Genomic DNA, 23,892 nt, shown 5'->3' with positions numbered 1-23,892 from the left:
AATGACAAAATTATTTTATTATTATTGACTGTTTGTGAAAGGAAAATAATTAATTAAAGCCTGGCCAAAGAAAAGGTAGTCCCCTGATCTCTGAGTAAGAGATTATAAAATTATGGTTAATATATTGGGTACACTAACGTTACACAAAATTTGGAGGCAATATATTAGAAAATAGCAAAATTCGATTAAGTTTTGCTTAAAATCGCCATAATGCACATGGTTGAGAAACATTACTGTGTGGCATTATTCTACAAAAAGAAAACTTGACTAGTAAAAAATTTCAAGTTTGGCTATTCCATTTAAAAAATTACCAAAAAACTTATAAGGAAACAGTGACAAGTAACAAAATGATCAGAAGATAATAATGAGGTCCTAAGAAGAAACATGAAAAGACTTGTTTCCTTAGTCTAAAGGAAAACAAAATAGTCTTTTAATAAAAATTATGGTCAATTTGATTGCACATAAGTTTTTTTTTCTCCTTTTTTTTTTTACATTTTTTTAACGTTTATTTATTTTTGAGACAGAGAGAGGCAGAGCATGAACGAGGAGGGTCAGAAAGAGGGAAACACAGAATCTGAAACAGGCTCCAGGCTCTGAGCTATCAGCACAGAGCCTGACGCGGGGCTCGAACTCACAGTCTGTGAGATCATGACCTGAGCTGAAGTCGGCCACTTAACCGACTGAGCCACCCAGGCGCCCTTTTTTTCTCCTTTTTTAACCAACAATCATTCAATGAGTTAGTGTGGTCAGTTTTGGAGTTTATTTGCTTGAAGATATTCAGAAGGTGGCTAGAAGAATATTTTCACAAAGTATTTCAGATGTTTACCTGCCTAAAGGAATGCAGCTTGAACAAAAGATTTTTCAAGGCCCTTATAGATCTATTATCTTATAATTCTATGATTTCATGGTAATTCACCTCATACTGTCAATATTCTCCATTTATGTGAACAGATATCAACTCCTGTATCTTATTTCATTTATAAGACAAGAGCTTGAAAAGCACCTTCAGATAGCAATTTGTACATGATCTGATATATTTTCATGGTTTTATAAGCATGAAAGATTTAAAAGAACTGTACCCAAGGTTGCATTATTTATAAAGGGAAGGTATGAAGCAGCACACTATAAAAAAAATTAAAACAGAAGAGCAGTAGAATGCTACTAAAAGCTTTCATTGTTTATGGTATTCTCAGTTCAAACACAAGTCCAAACTTTGAGGATTGTGGAGGACAATCATGAACCTCTTCCAGTAACCTCTAGGATAATTTCTTTTCTACAAATAATGAATGAAATCACATGATACAGCCAGAAACTTTGCCTTACTTTTATTTAGGCACATACTGAAGACTTAACAAAGTAGAAATGGCTTGGACTTTTCCTTACACTTCTCATAAAAAACACATTGACAAACACAAAAGAACACTTATTAACGTTTACTGAAGACTAACCTCCATGTCGAAAATAATAATGAAACCTACTTCATATGGTTGAGAAAATTAGGTGAGTTACTCTATTTGAAGGCTCATAAGTTCTTGTTTATGTTAATTATTATTAGTAGTAGTTGTTGTAGTATGGTAAAGACTTTCGTAACTGATCACGATCTAATAAATCCACCAAAATCTCTCTCCCTTTCTCTCTGTCCCTCCTCCTCCACTCTCTCTCAAAATAAATAAATAAACAATAAATAAATAAATAAATAAATAAATAAATAAATAAAATCTGCAACTAGAGCAAGGTCGAGTTCCTGCAAGATTCAGAATAGATACGTTTTCCACAATGCCACAGTATGGAGTATCCTTTATCAAAGTTACATGTGGGAGGATAATTAAAGATGGAGATAAGAGTTAATGCTTATGTCATTAGAAGAGGTAAGGACATGAAAACTAACTAGACTTTTCCATCACAGGCTGTTAAATGGTTAAAATCTATGAAGGCAATTTGGTAGAAACAGTAGATTCCTCTTGCTTCCTCTCTCTTTGTAACTGGCCCAAGTCCTTTCCTTTTTTTTGTTTTGAATATCTCTGAATTTGTATCTTTTTATCCAACTGCACAAGAAGTACTTAGTTCAAGCACTTGTCATATCTCACTTGGGCTATAGTTATTATTCTTTTATCATGTTCTTGCTTCTAATTTCTCCACTGTTGTGATCTTCCTAAAATAAAAATATTACGGAATCATTTCCCTACATTAAAACTATTCCATGACCTGCAGGCCTCAAGGACAAAAAACCCAAACCCTCATTATGGCATATATGTTTGGTCATAATATAGATTTTATTGAGAAACAGACACATAATTTGTAAGCTCAGTGAAAAATGAAAATGTGGGGCCTCTTGTTTATAAATTATTAAGGATTTCAAGATGGCAATGAAAGCACTAATCCTGGTACAGAGTTTTCAAAGCACGAGGCCCTTTGCAACTACATAGCACACACACGAAGCTAGTCTTGACCTCACTTACCACATCATTTTCTGACATTTGTTTACACTTACGAATGCCCTCAGGTTTAGGAATACCTAAGTAATTATAGATCCAGGAATACATCTTGTGCTTTGCCCTTTCAGGCTACTACAATGCCATTCATCCACTTTGCCTGGAAAGTCTTTCTTCCTTAGATCTGCTTGGAAAAAAATGTTTATTTTTTCTTAAGAACTCAACTCTTATCTCTAAATATATGAAACTTCCTCTGAGAAATTTAATAGTTTGATCACTGTTTTCTGGATGACATTATCAACCATCAAACACAGCATATATTTATGTTTGCATTTATTTTACTTATATATTTTTCTCTAAACCTGGATTAGCCCCAAGAGGAGGGTCTGTATTTTAACTATCTTTTAATCTCCCGTGCTTGGTACAGTGCCTGGTAAGTATTCAACATGCAAAATATGTTTTTTGAATGATTTATGTATTATAATAATTCTAAATTTTTTGAAGTTATAGCCACTAATATTTTGTTTGCACTGCTTATGAAACTTTTGTAATGCAATTTATAATAAGTGGATCAAATTAACAGTTTGCTTGGGTGGCAAATTTTGTGGTTAATTTTTTTTTATTTGAGTATAGTTGACATATAATGTTACATTAGTTTCAGGTCTACAATATAGTGATTCAACTTCTCTATACATTATGCTATGCTCACCACAAGTATAGTTACTATATATCCCCATACAATACTATTATAATATCATTAACTATATTCCCTCTGTTGTGCCCTCTGGGTTCCAAATTTTGGAAACATTTGAAACCGTTTTGAATCTGAAATATTTGGAATCATCAAAATGGTGTTTTAAAATGTTCTATTAGGGGTACCTGGGTGGCTCAGTAGGTTAAGCATCTGACTTTGGCTCAGGTCATAATCTCACAGTTTGTAAATTCGAGCCCTGGGTTAGGCTCTGTGCTGACAACTCAGAGCCTGGAGCTTGCTTTGGATTCTGGGTCTCCTTCTCTCTATGCCCCTCCCTCACTCACACTCTGTCTCTCTTTCAAAAGTGAATAAACATTTAAAAAATGTTAAAATAAAATGTTCTATTAGATAAGTCAGCATAGTGTGAAAGTCACTTTCAAAATCCACACTGAATCCATCAATCACTTGCCTCCATCTAGGGGTGAGGAACCAACTGAGGTTTTTATATTTCTACTGATATCTATTTTTTAATTTTTTATTTATTTTTGAGAGAGAGAGAGAGTGTGAGTGTGTGTGTGTGTGTGTGTGGGGGGGGTGGACAGAAAGAGAGGGAGGCAGAGGATCCAAAGTGGGCTCCATGCTGGCAGCAGAGAGCCCAATGAGGGGGCTTAAACTCACAAACTGCTACATCATGATCTAAGCCAAAGTTAGACCCTTAACTGACTGAGCCACCCAGGTGCCTCATCTACTGATATTTTGAACAGACTGTTTCACCTCTATCATCATTTCTGCTTAAATTAGAAGTTTTCTATACTGTATGAATAAATTATTACTGTGAAGCATAAATAAAATATCAGAGAAAATAAGTTTGAGCATTAAATGGTTAAGCAATGGGAGATGTCACATGATTACTTCTAGGCTCCTCTATAGAAGATGTTATAGGAATCAGAAGGACCAATGGCATTTCAGAAAATATACCAAAGTGGTTAAGATAACCTGGGGAAGATGGCAGAGTAGGAAGATCCAAACTCACCTCTACCCATGGATATAATTAGATAACACCCACATCAGTGTAAATAACCCAGAAAACAACCTGAAGACTGGAGAACAGACTCTCCACAGCATAATGTAGAGAAGAGTCCACAGAAAATAGTAAGAAGGGTGGAGACATGGTTGGGAACAAAGCTGATGCTCTAGACAGTCTGTGGGAGGGAGGAACACCATAGGCACTAAAAAGGGAGAGGAGTAGACCCCAAACTGGACACCCTAGGCACAGGGGAACTACACTAGAATGAGAATCCTTATAATATCTGGCTTTGAAAACCTCAGGGACTTAACTTTGTCAGACAATAAGTGGGGTTTAACACCTGAAACTAAAAATCAGCAGCTAGGCTCTGGCAGAGTAGGAGGGCAATATGAAATTGAGGGCCTTCCCTTGAAGAGATGGCATAACAAACGTCCCTGCTGAGATACAGCATGAAAGCAGCAGTTTGAAAATGCCAATGGTAAAAGGGAAGGAGACTTATTTACTAATCTCAGAAAATATACTAGAGGGGCAGGGATCTTTTGGAGACTTCTTAAAGAACAAAAAGGCTGGTGGATGTCATTTCCTTCCCCTGAACCCAGCCCAGTTACACAGACACCTGTGGGAATAAGCACAACAGGAATACTCCACCTAGGTTGCTAACAGCCCTTTGAGCCTTTGAATTCTCCTGCAGATCCACCCCCTCCAACCTGCCCTCAGCAGGAATCCATCCAAAGCAGTGCCACAAGCATGGCATTGTGCAAGCAGCCCCAAAGGGGCTAGTGCCATTCTAAAGTGACTTCTGCCCCAGGAAATGGGGAAGATAACCATACACACCAATCCAACCATATCCCCAGCGTGGGCTGGAGACAGATAAATGGTCTGTTTGCAGACCCCATCCATCAGTGAAAGTCTCTCAGGGGACAACACAGGGAGAGTGCCCTACAGTTGCCTACAACCAAAGCTCTAGCAAATGCCTTATCTGACCCAACTCAAGCCCAAGGCAGCCCAAGACTGGCCCATTAATAACACAGAGACCAAACCTTGCCTACAACTGGCAGAGAAAGCCATTATAGAGGCTTGTACTGAGGGCAAACATGATTCAGCCACAGCAGTAGGGCAGCATGCAACACACAAAGCAGACACTCCTGAAGTGCCAGGTTTTGGTGAACAAGGGACATTGCACTTTAGTGCACTACAGGACCTCTTCTTAATAAGACCACTACTTTTCAAGAGTAGGAGACATAGCTGATTTTCCTAACATATGGAAATAGGCACAAAGAATTAGACAAAATGAGGAGACAGAGGAATATGTTCCAAATGAAAGAATAGGACAAAATCACAGCAAAAGAGCTATAAGTATGCCTGATAGAGAATTTAAAGTAATAGTCATAAAGACATTCACTGGACTTGAGAAAAGAGTGAAGGACCTCAGTGAGACCCTCAATACAAGCTAGAAAACATAAAAAAGAACCAGAGATGAAGAACTCAATAACTGAAATTAAAAATACACTAGATAGAAAAAATAGTAGACTACAGGAAGCAAAAGAATGGATCAGTGACTTAGAGGACAGAGTAATGGAAAACAATCAAACTGAACAGGAGAAAGAAAAAAGATTAATGAAAAATTAGAATAGATTAAGTGAACTCAGCACCATCAAGTGTAACAACATTCACATTGTAAGAATCCTAGAAGGAGAAGAGAGAAAAAAAGGGGCAGAAAACTTATTTGAAGAAATAATAGCTGAAAACAGCCTTAATGTAGGGAAGGAAATAGAAATCCAGATCTAGGAGGCAGAGAGAGCACCCAACAAAATCAATCCAAGGAATTCAACACCAAGACACATAGTGATTGAGATGGCAAAACATAGTGATAAAGAGAATTTTAAAAGCAGCAAGGGAAAAGAAAACAGTTACATACAAAGGAAACCCCATAGGCTATCTGCTGATTTCAAAGCAGAAATTTAGCATGCCTGAAGGGAATGGCATGTTATATTATTCAATGTGTTAAAAGAAAAAAACCTTGAAATCAAGAATACTCTAATCAGCAAGGCTATCATTAAGAATAGAAGGAGAGATAAAGAGTTTCCCAGATATGGGCATTGATGAGGGCACTTGCTGGTATGAGTACTGGGTGTTGTATGTAAACCAATTTGACAATAAATTAAAAAAAAAAAAAAAAGAGTTTCCCAGATAAACAAAAGTTAAAGGAATCCATCACCACTAAACCAATCTTACAGGAATGGGGATTCTTAAGTGGAAAGGAAGGATATCTTTCTATCTATCTATCTATCTATCTATCTATCTATCTATCTATCTATATCTATGTATATGTATCAGTAGAGGGATTCACAAATAAAGGTTGTAAAGTATAACACTATATAGCAAAAATATGATGGAGAGAGGAGTAAAAATTTAGTGCTTATATTTATTTATTTTTTAAAGTTGATTTATTTATTTATTTTGAAAGAGACAGAGACAGCATGAGTGGGGGAGGGGCAGAGAGAGAGGAAGACAGAAAATCCCAAACTGGCTCTGTGCTGCCAGCACAGAGCTTGATGCAGAGCCTCAAACCCATGAAACCATGAGATCATGTCCTGAGCTGAAACCAAGAGTCGGATGCTTAACCAACTGAGCCATCTGGGTACTCCAATTTAGTGCTTTTGGAATGAGTTCAAATTTAAGTGACCACCAAGTTAATATAGACTCTTCTATGCATAACACGTTGTATATGAACATAATCATAACCACAAATCAAAAACTGGTAGTAGACATGCAAAAAATAAAAGGAATCCAAGTATATCACTAAGGAAATCCAGCAAACCTCAACATAAGAAAGCGAGAGAAGAAAGGAACAGAGAAGAACTTCAACAATAGCCATAAAACAAGTAACAAAATGGCAATAAGTACATACCTACCAATAATTACTTTGAATGTAAATGGGCTAAATGGTCCAATCAAAAGACATAGCATGACAGAATGGATTAAAAAGCAAGTACCACCTATATTCTGCCTAGAAGAGACTCATGCAGACCTAAATACACTTGCAGAATGAAAGTAAAGGGATGAAAAATATCTTGCAAACAGAAGTGAGAAGAAAGCCAAGGTAGAGATACTTATATCAGACAAAATAGGCTTTAAAGCAAACACTGTAACAAGAGACAAAGAAGGACACTATACAATCATAAAGGGACAATCCAACAGGAAGACATAACAATGGTCAGTATTTATGCACCCACATGGAAGCAACAACTATAAAAAGCAGCTATTAACAAACATAAAGGGGCACCTAGGTGGCTCAGTTAGTTGAGCTTCCGACTTCCGCTCAGGTCATGATCTCACAGGTCGTGACTTGGAGCCCCACATTGGGTCCTTGCTGTCAGTGCAGAGCCCACTTTGGATCCTCTGTCCCCCTCTCTCTTTGCCACTCCCCAACTTGTACTCTCCCTTTCTCTCCCTCTCTAATTCTCAAAAATAAATAAAAACACTTAAAAAAATAAACATAAGGCATAAATTGATAGTAATAGCATAGTAGTAGGGGACTTTAACACCCCACTTCCATCAATGGATAGTTCATCCAAACAGAAAATCAACTAGGAAACAGTGGCTTTGAATGACAGATGGATCTAATAGATATAATCAGAACATTCCATCCTAAAACAAGAATACACATTCTTTTCAAATGCACTTGGAACATTCTCCAGAATAGATCATATATTAGTGCACAAAAAAAATTCATAAAGATCAAAGTCATACCATGTATCTTTTGTGAAACTAGAAATCAACCACAAAAAAAAAAGACCACAAATACATGGTGTTCAATAACATGTTACTACATAATGAATGACTCAACCAAGAAATCAAAGAGGAAATCAAACAATATATGGAAACAACTGAAAATGAAAATACAATGGTTCAAAATCTTTGGGATGCAGTAAAAACTATTCTAAGAGGGAAGATTATAGCCATACAGGCTTACCTCAAGATGTAAGAATAATCTCAAATAAATAATCAAATGTTACACCTACAGGAGCTAAAAAAAAAAAAAACAAAAAATAAAAAACAAAAAACAAAAAAACAAAAAACGAGTACAAACAGAACCCAAAACCAAAGGAAGGAAGGAAATAATAAAGATTAGAATAGAAATAAACAAAATAGAAAGTAAAAAGAAAAAAATGCACAGAAAGGAACAAAACAAAACAATAGCACAGATCAATGAAACCAGTAGTTCGTCCTTGAAAAGATCAGTAAAATTGACAAACCTTTGGCCAGACTCATCAAAAGTCTGGGGTACTAAAAATCAGAAATGAAGAAAAGAAATAAATAAAAATTGACACCTCAGAAATATAGAGGATTATAAGAGAATATGTCAACAACTGGGCAACCTAAAAGAAATGGATAAATTCCTAGAAATATATAACCTACCAAACTGAAGCAGGAAGAAATAAAAAATTTGAACAGACTGATTACTAGCAAAGATATTGAATCAGTAATCAAAAAACTCCCAACAAACAAAAAGTCAAGATCAGGTGGCTTCACATGTGAATTCCTCCAAACATTAAAAAAATAGTTCATACTATTCTTCTAAAATTATTTTAAAAATAGAAGAGGATGATAAGCCCCTAAATTCATGCCATGACGCCAGAATTACCCTGATAATAAAACCAGATAAAGGCACTACAAAACAAAAACAAAAACAAGAGAACTATAGGCTAATACCTCTGATGAACATAGATGCAGAAGTCCTCAACCCAATATTAGCAAACTGAATCCAACAATGTATTTAACAAATCATACACTACGATTAAGCAGGATTTATTCTTGGGATGCAAGAGTGGTTCAATATTCACAAATCTATCAACATGATACATCACATCAACAAGAGAAAGGATACAAACAATGTGATAATATCAATAGATGCAATTGATAAAGTACATTTGACATTTGACAATGTACATCCATTCATGATAAAAACCCTCAGCAAAGTAGGTTTAGAGGGAACATACTTCAACATAATAAAAGCCTTATATGAAAAATCCACAGCTAACATCATACTCAATGGTGAGAAACTGAAAGTGTTTTCTTTAAGATCAGAAACAAGACAAAAATGTCCACTCTTACCACTTTTATTCAACATAAAAGTTGGCTGGAAGTCCTAGCCACAGCAATCAGACAGAAAAATAAATAAAGGGCATACAGATTGGTAAGGAATAAGTAAAACTCTCACTATTTTCAGGTGACATGATAAAATATAGAAAATCCTAACAACTGCACCAAAAACAGCTAGAACTGATGAATGAATTCAGTAAAGTCGCAGGGTACAAAATCAGTATGCAGAAATCTGTTGCATTTTCATACACTAATAATGAAGTAGCAGGGAGAGAAATTAAGAAAACAGTCCCATTTACAATTGCACCAAAAAGAATAAAATACCTAGAAATAAACTTAACCAAGAAGGTGAAAGACCTGTACTCTGAAAACTAAAAACATTGATGAAAGAAATTGAAGATGCCACAAACAAATGGAAAGATATTCCATACTCATGGATTTGAAGAACAAATATTGTTAAAATGCCCATACTACCCAAAGCAATATACAGATTTAATGCAATCACTATCAAAATACCAACATCATTTTTCACAGAACTAGAACAAAGAATCCAAAAATTTGTATGGAATCACAAAAGACCTGAATAGCCAAAGGCATCTTGAAAAAGAACAAAACTGGAGGTATTCTACGTTTCTAGATACACTACAAAGTTATTGTAATCAAAAACAGTATGGTACTCACACAAAAACAGAAACATAGATCAATAGAACAAAACAGAGAAATAAATCCATGATTTTATGGACTATTAATCTTTGACAAAGAAAGGAAAAATACCAGTGGGAAAAATAGTGTTTTCAACAAATGATGTTGAGAAAACTGGCTACATGCAAATGAATGAAACAGGACCATTTTCTTACATCATACACAAAAATAAACTTGAAATGGATTAAAGTCTTTAATGTGAGAACTGAAACCATAAAAATCCTAGAAGTATAGGCAATATTTGAAATCAACTGTAGCAACATTTAAATTTTTTTATTAGTTTTTTAAAAGTTTACTTAATTATTTTGAGAGACAGAGAGAGAGAGAGAGACAGAATGCGAGCAGGGGAGGGGCAGGGAGAGAATGGGAGAGAGAATCCCAAGAAGGCTCCATGCTGTTAGCACAGAGCCCAATGCTGTGTTCGATCTCATGAACATTGAGATCCTGACCTGACCCCAAATCATAATTCAGATGCATAACCAACCGAGCCACCCAGGTGCCCCTGTAGCAATGTTTTTTGAGATATGTCTTTTAAGGGAAACAAAAACAAAAATAAATTGTTGGGACTGTATAAAAATAAAAAGTTTCTGTACAATGAAGGAAACAATGAATAAAACTAAAAGACAACCTACTGAATGGGAGAAAATATTTGCAAATGATATATTTTATAAGTAGTTAGTATCTGAAATATATAAAGAACTTATACAACTCAACACCAAAAAGCAAATAATCCAATCAAGTCTGATATAAACAGACATTTCTCCAAAGAATACCTTTCAGAAGACCAACAGAAACATGAAAAAATGGTCAACATACTAATCATCAGAGAAATGCAAATTAAAATGACAATGATATATCACCTCAAAGCTGTCAGAATGACTAAAATCAAAGACACAAGAAACAAATGTTGGCGAGGATATGGAGAACAAAGAAACATCATGCACTGTAGTTGGGAATGCAAGCTGGTAAATCCACTGTGGAACAGTATGGAGGCTCCTCAAAAAATAAAAATATAATTATGTTATGATCTAGTAATTCTCCTACTGAATATACCCAAAGAATATGAAAACACAATCTAAAAAGGCAAATGCACCCCTATTTTTACTCCTATGTAAATGACTATAGCATTATTTACTAGAGTCAAAATATGGAACCAATCAAAGTGTCCATCATTAGATGAATGGAAAAAGATGTTATTATCAATACACACACACACACACACACACACACACACACACACACACACAATGGAATATGACTCAGCCCTAAAAAATAATGAAACCTTGTCCTTTGCAGTAACATGGATGGATTTGGAGGGTATAATACTAAGTGAAATAAGTCAGTCAGGGAAAAACAAACACTACATATTTTCATTCATATGTGGAATTTAAGAAACAAAACAAATGAACAAACAAAAAAAGAGCTAAATGAAAAAACAGACTTTTAACTATAGGGAACAAACTGATGGTTATCAGAGAGGTGGTGGGAGGAGGGAATGGGTGAAATAGGTGAAGGGGATTAAGAGTACATTTTTCATGATGAGCATTGAGTAATGTATAGATTTGTTGAATCACTATATTGTTTGCCTGAAACTAATATAACATTGCATGTTAATTATACTAGAGTTAAAAATTAATAAAAATCATAATAATGATTGAGAAGTTATACAGCTATAAATTTTTAAATAGCCTATTTTAGAATCATGTGCAAGTTTGCCTTTGTGAATTTGTAAATATTTTGCATAGAAATTCTGTTTCCTTATATTGTGGTTTGAATGTATGTGTTCCTCCAAAATTCATATGTTGAAATCCTAATGCATAATGTGATGGTATTAGGAAGTGTGGCCTTTAGGGGATGCCTAAGTCATGATAGTGGAGCCTTTGTGAATGGGATTTGTGCTCTTATACAAGAGATACTAGAAAGCTTCCTAGCTGGTTCCACCATGTGGGCACAGAAGAAGATGAGGGCTATGGACAGATAAAGGATCCTCACCAGAACATGACCATATTGGATCTAGATCTTGGACTTCCCATCATCCAGAACTGTGAGAAATAAATTTCTCTTGTTTATAAGCCATCCAGTCTGTAGCATTTTGGTATAAAAGCCCAAATGGACTAAGCCATCTTACATATACTATAAAATGCATAGAAAATAGGCTGTGTTTTGCAAACAAGTTTAAGACGGCAATAAAACCATTATTTCATAGTTTTTGAAAAGCAATAATAAGCTTACCATTTTTGTTTCACTTTTACACTTAATTTAATGAGCCAAAGCATGGTATATAATTTAAATATGCTAATTAGGACTTAGATGTCAGAAATTTTATTTTAAAATTTTTGGTCCTCTAAAAATTGTTACAGAAGATATTTTTATCTCCTTTTATGATACAGGACCTTAATAAAGAGAAAACAGCAAAAAATAAATAAAAAAAATAAAAAGGAAATTCAGTTGTACAAAATAAATATATTAGTAGGAATATATATGGATTAATTAGTAAGAAATTTGTCTTCGGGAAGAAATAGAATTGTAAGGTAATTGGGTAGACCATTATAGTGATTCCAAGTGAATAACAAAAACAATTAATAATCCATGCTGAAATTCCCAATTTCTTATAAGTTGACATTTTTAATAACTGATTAGAGTATCCTTGAGATTCCTAGGAATGCTGGTCCAGCAATGGTCCCATTTTCCAAAGCCTGGAATAATTCCATTATAATACAAGGAGTTTTTCATTGTTTTATCCTAGAAAGAAAAGATTATTAAAAGTAATTAATCTTATCATCCCTAAACTTTGAAACTTATAGTAGAATGAATAGTATGAATTCCATAGGAAAACAACAAAAAAATAGCTTTTAAAAAAAAAAACTTTAAAGATAGAATTTTACCAAAGCAAATCTGTAAAAATATAATTTATGCACAATTTTCTATTAAATATAACTCAACATTCATATCTATGAATTATTTCTTAATGGAGCTATTTTTTAAGTTAGAATAAAATATTTGAGGAGAAATTATAACTTTTAATTTATAAAACTTTTTTTCTGAGATCCCTAAATTGTATGTATATGTCATTTAGTTTATCTTCCCATTACTGCTATAAGGCAGATAGCAAGGAATGATATTCCTGTTTATTTTCATTTGCCAAGATAATAAATTCTTCTAATAATTGGAATAGCTTATATTATCATATAAATATTTTATGCCTCTCTTTAAAATCTCTTCTTGAGTAACTCTCTGGAGTATTCCTCCTTAGAAGAGGCTTAGACTCCTCTGATGCCAGAAGTGGCTGTGTAACTTGCTTTGCTCAATACAGTGAGAGAAGACAGGAGGTGTGCCATTCCCAAGAAGAAGCTTCAGGAGCCATTGAGTGTTTCCTACATGGTCCCTTTTTTTGTTCCATGTGAGAGCAACACTGAGTCCTAGCAAAATGCAAACATGCAGTCAACCTATGCTGGGCAAGTAGGTAAGAAATGAACCTTTGTTGCTGGAAGTCAGTGAGGGCTTGTGGGTCATTTGTACCATGCAAAAATTTAGCATAATCTGGAGCACAGCATTAATATTTTAAAAACATCTAATTCTACATTTGGTTTTGTTTATATTGACTTTACTTATAAAAACAACAATGAAATAAAAGCCATAGGGAGTGATATTTATAAATAAGTAAAGGGAATGAGTATGTGTTGATTGCCTACTATGTCTCATTTAACTCTCACAACAATCCTGAAAGATAGGGAATGTTTGGTTGGTTTTTAGATAAGGGCACTAAGGCAATTTTTAATAAAGAATTCTAGTTGACTTCCAGGGCTGATGTGATTAATTACATAACATATTGCTTAAATATATACAATGATAAAATTAGATTTAATTCTTGGAACATAAATATTTTATAACTAATAAACAAATATCCATAAAGCAACTATGCAATCTATAACATTCAAGTTGACATTAATTTAATTTGAAAGATCATATAGTTAAGCTGAAATGATATCAGGCTTCAGAAATTAAATATGGTACCTACTGTTGTAGCGTATCGTTTTGTTTGTTTTTTTGTTTGTTTTTAGCTCAGATGCTAATATTATTGTGTGCAGCATATTAATTTAATTTTTATACCACATTTCTTCTTGTGAAAGACTAAGAAACTTTTTTCCCACTTAACATCTTATGATTATTTTCCATTCAATTGGTACAAAGAAAAAAATTACATATTAAAGTCATTATTTTTTTTCATAAAATTTGGGTAATTGAAACAATACTAATTAGAAACAGAGAATTAATCTCAGGGCAGTAAATGGATAATTAAAAGTCATAATCCAAATTGTTCAGGATACAGTTCTATTAATATTTCTATTAACGCCGAAGGTAACAAGCTGCACTAATATATAGATTTATAATAAAAATAAGAAATATATGATATCCTATGAATTGTTTCATTGAGATCTGAACATATGGAACATAGAGAAACAGTGTTTCATAGGTTGAGAAATCCCAAATTAAGTTTGGGAGATGTTAAATAACCTGTGAGTCAAAAAGCTCAAAAGTGGTAAAGCCCAGATTTGAATCCAATTCAGTCTTCTTTTTATGTTACTACAAAAATAAGAGTACTAAATATAGCATTATCCCATTTATGTAAATAGTTAAAAAAAAACCTCACAACCTTATGATCTGATAATAATGACTGAAAACTAAAAAAGAAAGAAGAGCATTGACTAAAAGCATAGCAGAATGTCAGAGAAATATATAAATATGGAGAATATAAATCACAGAAATCTTTATTGCTAGAAGCAGATACCAACAGATATAATATTTTAATGGAAATCAGTGTCAAAATGCTTTATGTTTGTGTCACTTACAATAAAAAATGAAATGAAAACCAGGATGACGAATAAAGCTAGGTAAAAGACAATTCACAGGACAAAAGAAAATAAAACCAAATTAAGAACACCTTTTAAATAGAAAGTTACTGCACTTTTGCACTAAACATAATTATGACTTTGCAGGCTATTAACTTAAAATGGTATTTTATAAATTTTATGGCTCCTATTTCCAAATAAAATAAACCTATTTCTCAAAATACTGTTAGACACCACTGATGATAAGATAGAGCATACATTTAAAAACATCTTTTCTTTTTTTTCAGGAAAAAGTAAACTCATTCAACGGTCCTAAAATTTACTCTACCATAGAGTAGAAAAAAGTAACAATTCTTTAATTTTTCTAAGTTAGATTTAAGCTAAAACTCCAAAAGTTCACACTCTGGACTTATGGGAAATTGGATTTTGTCATTCTCAGATATCACTTCCGTTCTATTCAGAATAGTGTACATGTTGTGGGTCTAACAAATTTAAGCCTTTGAAGAAGAACATCTGATCTCTCGGCATGGTCACAAATGGCATGCTGTGCTTTAAGCCCACTGGCTGATGCTGACACTTGTGAGACTACCCTTGTGACACTACCCTTGTGACACTATGGTCTACCCTTTCCTGGTGCACCACACGGCTATTCTCTCTGAAGTGTTCCATCTCAGTGGGTAACGTGGGGGAGCTGGCAGAGATCCTCTTTGTTTTATCAATATAGGCAAAATGTAAATAACATAATATTTACCATTTTACCCTCTTAAGTGTACAGTTCAGTGGCATTAAGTACATTCACACTGTTGTATAACTATCACCAGTATCCATCCTCAAAAGTTTTTTATCATCTCAAACTGAAACTCTGCAACCATTAAGCAATAACTTTCCATTCTGCTTACCCTCAAGCCCCAGGTAACCACTATCCTACCTTCTATCTCTAAGACAATCTAAGACAAAATTTTACTGTTCCAGGCACCTTATATAAATGGAATCAGACAATATTGATATCCGTTTGTGTCTAGTTTATTTCAATTAGCATGTCTTCAAGCTCCATCTGTGTTGTAGCATGTATCAGAAACTGATTCTGTCTTACAGTATTTTTCTTTATCTGGGTAACATGACCGTGTTTAGTGACAAAGGTAAGAAAGGAATTGGAATTAGTGAGTTTAGTGGACAGTAAATTAAAAAGAGAAATTCTGGAGACTAAAAAAGAAAATGCAGAAGCTGATATTACAGTGCTTGTTTTTTTTTTCCCCATTGCACTAGAAAATTAATTTGAACACATTTCAGCACGTCTTCATTTGTGATTCACATTGGAAATAGAGCTTTTTAAATTTATTGCTTGGTTTGAAAATAGACAAACTTATAACAGCCTCCCTATCCATCCTCGTCTTCCCAAATCTTATGAAAACCAGCAGGTTTCTCTATTAAATACCTAGTCATGCGAATCATGTAAGAAGATGTCATTGCTATAAAACAATGCAAGAAGCAGTGAGGAAAAAGACTGCCAAGTTAAACACAAAGGACAAAATCTGTCTGCATATTCCCACACCCTTAAACACGTATTCCAGTGTGAACTGCCTGTCGGGTTTTGATGACAGAACTTGGCTCACCAGGCAATCATTCTCAGAAGGACTCAGCTCTCTCCAGAAACTGCATTTATATTTCCCAGATGATTATGTCTTTTATCAAAAGCAGCAGTTGAAAAATGGTCAAGCTCAGCATCAGAAAAGTCCAGCTATGACGACTAGTTTCACCTACAGATAAATATGGGAAAGGGTAGGAGAGCAAGGCGGTTGATGGGTTTGGATTCTTAAGAATAACATTAAGTTCATGTAGACAAAGAGTCGAAAAAGCAGTGAGCATCAGGGGGCAAATGATTTTTTTCTTCAGGAAATTAGCTTTTTTACAAACTTAGCTTATGTTTTTTATCTTTGAAATATATGAAGCAAATGTATCAAGTGCATAGTAGTCAGGACAAAATTAAAATGCACAAATGTGTGCATAATATTATAGCAATATATATGCCTCTGTGCATGAGTTCACAAAAATACATATATTCTTTAATTTCAAATAATGAGACAATGTTTTCAAAGAGAAATGATAGTGAGAGATATGCCAAAAGAAGGAGGAGGAGGAGGAGGAGGAGGAGGAGGAGGAGGAGGAGGAGGAGGAGAAAAAAGCTTGAGGTCTCCATTTAAAATCTAAAGATACATGTTACAGAATTAATGATCAATATTGTTTGTCATGTTAATCCCTATGGGAAGAATAAGTATAAATTTTATGATAAAAAGATCAACCAATAGTTGGTAGAATGAGAAAAAGATTTTCACTTTTCAATAGTATATTCCATTTCATGAAGACTAGACTGAGGCATCAGGTCAAGTAATATAATAACTTGGCAAATAGAGACTTGGGCATAAGAAGTGAAATTTAATTTAGTGGTCTTATGTTAATCATGGAGGGTCCAGAAGAGAGCAACAAAACAATCTTTAAAAAAGGAAAATAGAATTTATGAGGGGAACTGAGGGAGCTAATCAAATATAGCCTAGAGAAGAGATGACTACATGGTACTTAATTTCACTTGAAGGGATATAAGCAGAGGCATGATATTAGGGCCAAAGGACTGGTATGAATGCTGATTTAAACATGTGTCAGTAATTAAAACTATATATGCAGCTAGTGCATTTAGACTTTTATATTTACTTAAAATTGGTTTTTTGCTCCACAGAATTATGCGTTTTTGGCTCTGGACTTAGGGAGAGGAAATAACGTATATTGGCTACAACATAAGTGAGTGAGAATTTTTTATTTTGTTTTCTTTGTGAGTATTTTAGTGGAGTTATTATTCATTTTTTTTTGAGCCATGCTTTATCACTACATTTTGGAGATATGCAGTAATTGTGTCAGTTTTGTCTCTTGAAAGTTAGAAGCAGTTAATATTATTAGATTAATTTGAGATGCTTAGGTATAAAGACTAATTAAAATAAACCTTAACAACTAGCAAAAACCATTAATCATTTAATATGAGCAGAGGGTGTTATGTAAGTGATGAATCACTAAATTCTACTCCTGAAACCAATATTATACTATATGTTAACTAACTAGAATTAACAAAAATTTGAAACAAACAAAAATTAGTCTATCAGTCTGTGACCACTGGACCCCTTTTCCAAAATTCATAAAACTATTTAACCTTTGAAAATTATAATTATAGGCCAGAGCTCAGTCCATAATTTGAATTTTTATTTAAAGCTACTGGGTATTAACATTAAAAATTTCTAAACACAATTTGAAAATTAATATGGAGTGATTACTTCAGGTATTTTGAAATGTGATTTCATTTATTAAAAAAAATAATGTTTATTTATTTTTGAAAGAGAGAGAGAGAGAAAGAGCGTAAACAGGGGGAGGGCAGAGAGAGAGGGAGCCACAGAATCCAAAGCAGGCTCCAGGCTCTGAGCTGTCAGTGCAGACCCCAGGGCGGGGCTCGAACTCATGATCATGATCTGAGCCAAAGCTGGATGCTTAACTGACTGAGCCACCCAGGTGCCCTGAAATGTGATTTCATTTGAATTTTTCGTAGTAATTCTATTTGCTTCAGTTATTTTTTGTGTTAAAATGGATTTCTACTTTGACTTCAATTCTACTCTGATTCATAATTTTTTTAAATGTTTATTTATTTTTGAGAGAGAGAGCACAAGCAGGGAAGGTGCAGAAAAAGAGCGGGAGAAAGGATCCGAAGCAGGCTCCCCGTTGATGGCAGAAATCCTGATGTGGGGCTCAAATTCATGAACTACGAGATCACGACCTGAACCAAAGTCAGACGTGCAACCTACTGAGCTACCTAGGCACCCCTCTGATTCATAGTTTTTAAAAATTATTTTATTCCAAATGATTAGATTAAAAACAACAAAAAAACCCAAAAAATCCCTATTCTGAGAATAGATTTGAGTGAAATATGTAGATTGCAACTATTATTATGGTGTCATTTTTAGTTCAAATTATTAAAGGGATAAAAATATTTTAGGGTATTAATGTAAAATATTATAAAGGCATTAACAAGGCATTTATGTGTCAAACTACCCTTTTTCTAGTTCTATATTTCAGTTAACATTAAGTATTTCCTAAGTTTCCCTATGTGTTCAACACTATTTTGTTTTGTATGGTCTCTTATCTGCTAGTACCTTAAAATATACTATGAAAGAGAGAGGGAGACATAGGTACAAAACATTTAGCAAATAACAGTTCAGTGCATAACCAGCTATGTAATTGTAAATTACAGACCATAAGTACCCAGTAAGAAAAAAGACTACCAGTGGGAGCTACAGGCAATTAGGAATGTTAATAGAGGGTGGTGGATGTTGTGACTGAAGAAGTACTAAGATCTCAGATTGTTTAAGAGGAGTGAGGGAAAAACACTAAGAACAAGGCCAAAATGGAATTTGTGCTGAAAGAGTAAGAAAACTAAGCTGAATAGAATGGTTAGAAGGGAAAAAACCTTGGGAGGGAGAATTAAGCACAAAAAGCTGGTTTGTTTGAGGAGTCCAAATTTGCTCAGGGCAGCAAGAGGGTTTGTCTATAGACATGAATGGCAGGGAGATCAGGTGGCAGGTATGCCTGTGATATATGGTCAAAATGAACAATATAAATAAGCATCGATGCCAAACATTTTTTATTAGTTATCTTAGGAGAACCAGAAAGAATACGTGGCAAACCCAGAATTTTTGTTGTTGTTAGTTAATACTGATAAATGATTATTTCGCTTCAAATTTCTACTTTTGCTTAATCTTCCATTATTGCATTAAGGAGCTATCTCATTCTTCCTGATTCCAGCCCTCCTGCCAATTTTGGTGGAATGCTCCTTGTTTCCTCATCACTTCCATTATTCTCTGAAGGTTTTAAATTTAAAAGCAAGCCGTATTTTTTTCCGTCCTAGTTGTTATACCAGGTTTGTGTAATTGCATAATCTCACAGACATGACGAACCACCTGTGTTCTGGAGCTACTTCATAACCCATGAGAGCCCACTGTGTGCATCTCTTCCCAACTGTACTTATAGTGACTTCACATTGGGGAGCTTGAAATCGGCTCTGATGGGGATATTTACACCATGAAAAGTGGCAAATGTGACAAGTCAAAGGTTTTTGGTTTGGTTTTCTTTGGTTTGGTTTGTTAGGGGTACGGGAGGGGAGTAGTTTGTTAAACATTGATTAACACACCATTGTGTGCAACAATGTATTTTTCCATACACCTTCCAATTGGTTTTTAGTTAAAGTTTTTATGAATCAATCAGAAAATGTCTATAGAATACCTATACTGCTTAAGGCTGCTAGGCTAGAAAGCATGAACATGAAAGCTCACAATCTGTTCTTGTTAGTACATGTATAATGCCTATAAATATGAAATCTGATAACGTTCTTTCTCATGAAATTAAAAAAATGCTTAGGTGTTTCAATATTTGTTGATGTATACGCTACAGGAAGAAAGGAAATCAAAGTTGAGTTCCATGACAACTCCTTGGATTTAGAACAGACATCCTGATAGGACCAATAATCAAATGATAGGTAACAAGACATTTTTAAGAAGAATTCCTGTGTGTGGCAGATACATTTGCACGGTTAGCAAATAATCTAGATTTTAGGATTTGGGACAAGAGTGACAAGCATCAGGTACAAGTCTGTGGATTGCTCTTCATAAATTGTTCCTGCAACAACTTTAATAAATCTGAGATTCTGATATATCCAGCTGGAAGTTTATGAATCATTTCTTAACTATGTGATGAAAGTGTGTCTGACAGCAGGGAATCTTAAAAGAAACAATGGTTTGAATGAAGGCCTTGAGTTCCCAGATTTTCCAGAGATTCCTCCATCATAAATTTGGAAAATATCAGCAAAATTATGGCATCTTTATTCTGGGCCATTTCAACAGTAAAAGCATCTCTGGTAGTATGTTTATCATTCATTCATTTATTTATTCATTCATTTATTCTTTATAATTATTGTGTTCTCATCATGTAACAGGCACTATGCTTGTCAATATCTCCCCCTTATTCAAATTACAATCTAGCAATGAAACTGATAATAATTGGTTACAGATCGGTACAGGTAAAGGTGTTGCAGACAACACAGAGAATGGCCATTTAGGGAATTGAAAGAAATTCAGTAGGACAGATATTTATAGGGGCAAAATTCTTAAAAACCTACATGCAAATATTTACACACAGATTTGGATTTCTTAGGGGAAATTGGAAAGTATTAAATATTTATTTTTGTCTATGGGATTAAAGAAATGATAAGATTTTATTTTGGAAAGGACCTGAGTTTAAAAGGAAAAATACTTGATTTTTAGTAAATTATAATATTTGGAGTATTGAAAATCCCGATGGGAGCTAAATCAGTGCTCACTGACTGACAGGTATATGAACAAAGTCATAAGAACTAGCTTATCAAGAACACAGAATTAGATTTCATTATTGCAGATGGCTATGAGAAGTAGTATTTTGATGTGGGAATTCACTCCACCCTTTGCTTCACTGTTCTTTTAAAAATTTTTTTTAACGTTTATTTATTTTTGAGACAGAGAGAGACAGAGCATGAACGGGGGAGGGTCAGAGAGAGGGAGACACAGAATCCGAAACAGGCTCCAGGCTCTGAGCTGTCAGCACAGAGCCTGACGCGGGGCTCGAACTCACGGACCACAAGATCATGACCTGAGTCGAAGTCGGCTGCTTAACCAACCGAGCCACCCAGGCGTCCCTTCACTGTTCTTTTAAAAGAAGTAAGTATTTGGAAAGTTTTTCTGACATACTTGTTCTTACTTATTGGGTCAGTGTTCACACCCTACTGTACATGCTTACAACATAAAGGAGAAACACATATCGGGTTTAAAGCCACATAGTAGTGCAGCACTTACCTATGGTATCCCAGATCCAAAGTCTAACATTGACCTGCTTGAAAACCTTTCCCCCTTTTTCTATTTATTTCTTATTTCCATAAAATAGGAAAAACAATAACTCTATGTAAAGAGGCCAAATGATACAACATTGAAGGTTTTTTTTTTAATAAAATCACCTATTTAAAATTTCTGCCTGTCACTTTTACTTTCTATTTCTTATGTAGTATCTCATACCACATTAATCTATCATGTTAGCCAGAAAAATAAAGAGAGGTTGCTACTTTAAAGGTGACACATTGTCTTATTTCTTTATGTTGTGTCTTATTTTTTTTTAATGTAATTTATTGTCAAGTTGGTTTCCATACAACACCCAGTGCTCATCCCAGCAGGTGCCCTCCTCAATGCCCATCAACCACTTTCCCCTCTCCCCACCCTCCATCAACCCTGTTTGTTCTCAGTATTTAAGAGTCTCTTGTGGTTTGCCTCCTTCCCTCTCTGTAACTTTTTTTTTCTCCCCTTTCTTCCCCTCACCCTGGTCTTCTGTTAAGTTTCTCAGGATCCACATATGAGTGATAACATATGGTATCTGTCTTTCTCTGCCTGACTTTTTTCACTTAGCCAAATACCCTCTAGTTCCATCCACATTGCTACAAAAGGCCATATTTCATTCTTTCTCATTGCCAAGTAGTATTCCATTGTATATATAAACCACAATTTCTTTATCCATTCATCAGTTGATGGACATTTAGGCTCTTTCCATAATTTGGTTATTGTTGAAAGTGCTGCTATAAACATTGGGGTACATGTGCCCCTATGCATCTGCACTCCTGTATCCCTTGGGTAAATTCCTAGCAGTGCTATTGCTGGGTCATAGGGTAGATCTATTTTTAATTTTTTGAGGAACCTCCACACTGTTTTCCAGAGCAGCTGCACCTTATGTTGTGTTTTAAAAATTTCTTCATGTTGTGGCGCCCAGGTGGCTCAGTCAGTTAAGCGTCCTACTTCAGCTCAGGTAATGATCTCACAGTTGACGAGTTCAAGCCCCACGTCAGGCTCTGTGCTGACAGCTCAGAGTCTGTGCTGACAGCTCAGAGCCTGGAGCCTGCTTCAGATTCTGTGTCTCCCTCTCTCTCTGCCCCTCCCCTGCGCAAGCTCTGTCTCTCTCTCTCTCTCTCTCTCTCTCTCTCTTAAAAATAAATAAATATTAAAAAAATTTTTTCTTCATGTTTTGGAGACTATGTGTCTCAGCTGTCCCACAATCTCCAGAGTTATCCCGTCCCTTTTTTTTTTTTTTTGTTTCTAAATTTGCTGAAAGCACTACACAAATGGGATATTTAAAGGATTCCACCCATGGTTGGGTAAGTGATGGTGGAGATAGTGGTGATGAGGATGGTGATAACAATGATAATGATTCTGGCAGTCACGTTTTTAAGTGCTAAAGATTGGATTAATTCCACAGCAATGTGAAAACAACCATATTCACTAATTTTTCCTTTGGCATATATATCACAAAATAAAGACAGTTTTATCCTCACATGCCAACTGCACGCTGTTGCTCTTACAGAAAAACCATAAAATTAAAAATAACTCATTGCTTCTGGAATTGAGCAAACCTGAGTTGTATTACTGAAAGTTATATTAACTATCTGTGTTATTTGAACAAGTTCCTTAATCTCTACAGTCCTTAAATTCCTCTTCCATAAAATAAGAAAAACAATAACTATGTTTAAATAGGTTAACTGATGCAACAGCATATATAAACTGCTTAGCCCACAGTAAGTACTTCGTGCATATTCTTCCCTCTAAGTTTGGAAAAAAAATTAAATTACTACAAATTTACTTTAATGTTTCTTACAAGACAGTACTAAGCTCTAAAGAATTAAACAATATTTTTTCAGTAGAAATGTTTAAACATCATTATCATTTTCTTTAATATTCATACTCTCTGAACAAGTTTTCACTAATGTAATATAGGTTACCATAAGGAAAGAATTATCAGTTATCCTATGTATTTTGTTGCAATCTATATTACTATACCTTGAAATTTTTCCATTCCTTTTTTTGTTCCCTTTCCAAATATACATTTTTAACATCCTCCTACAAGAAAACAAGGTTAGATTGATTAAATGAGCTAATACTTTTCCAGTTATTTAGCATTCTGTACTGTGATTCAAACTACTAGATT

At 34.5% G+C, this 23,892-nt stretch overlaps 1 protein-coding gene across 2 annotated transcripts in view; it reads right to left on the bottom strand.

Annotated features, from left to right (window-relative positions):
• Positions 1-12,547: 12,547 nt before the first annotated feature.
• Positions 12,548-23,892, bottom strand: part of CNBD1 (cyclic nucleotide binding domain containing 1) — a 457,457-nt gene continuing 446,112 nt past the window's right edge. The window contains exons 12-13 of one of the 2 annotated variants that reach the window (XM_053896366.1): positions 23,745-23,804; positions 12,548-12,703 (exon numbers count right to left, since the gene is read on the bottom strand). In XM_053896366.1, the coding sequence (XP_053752341.1) occupies positions 12,587-12,703; positions 23,745-23,804 (177 nt within the window). In that variant the 3' untranslated portion in view covers positions 12,548-12,586. Of the gene's footprint in view, positions 12,704-15,820; positions 16,569-23,744; positions 23,805-23,892 lie in introns of those variants that run through there. The other variant, XM_053896367.1, reaches the window with a different exon arrangement.

The sequence above is a fragment of the Panthera pardus genome, unplaced genomic scaffold (genome assembly GCF_024362965.1).
Source record: "Panthera pardus isolate Hobbes unplaced genomic scaffold, ASM2436296v1 HiC_scaffold_7, whole genome shotgun sequence".
In the NCBI taxonomy this organism is placed as follows: domain Eukaryota; kingdom Metazoa; phylum Chordata; class Mammalia; order Carnivora; family Felidae; genus Panthera; species Panthera pardus.
This window is presented reverse-complemented; position numbering and strand designations above follow the sequence as displayed.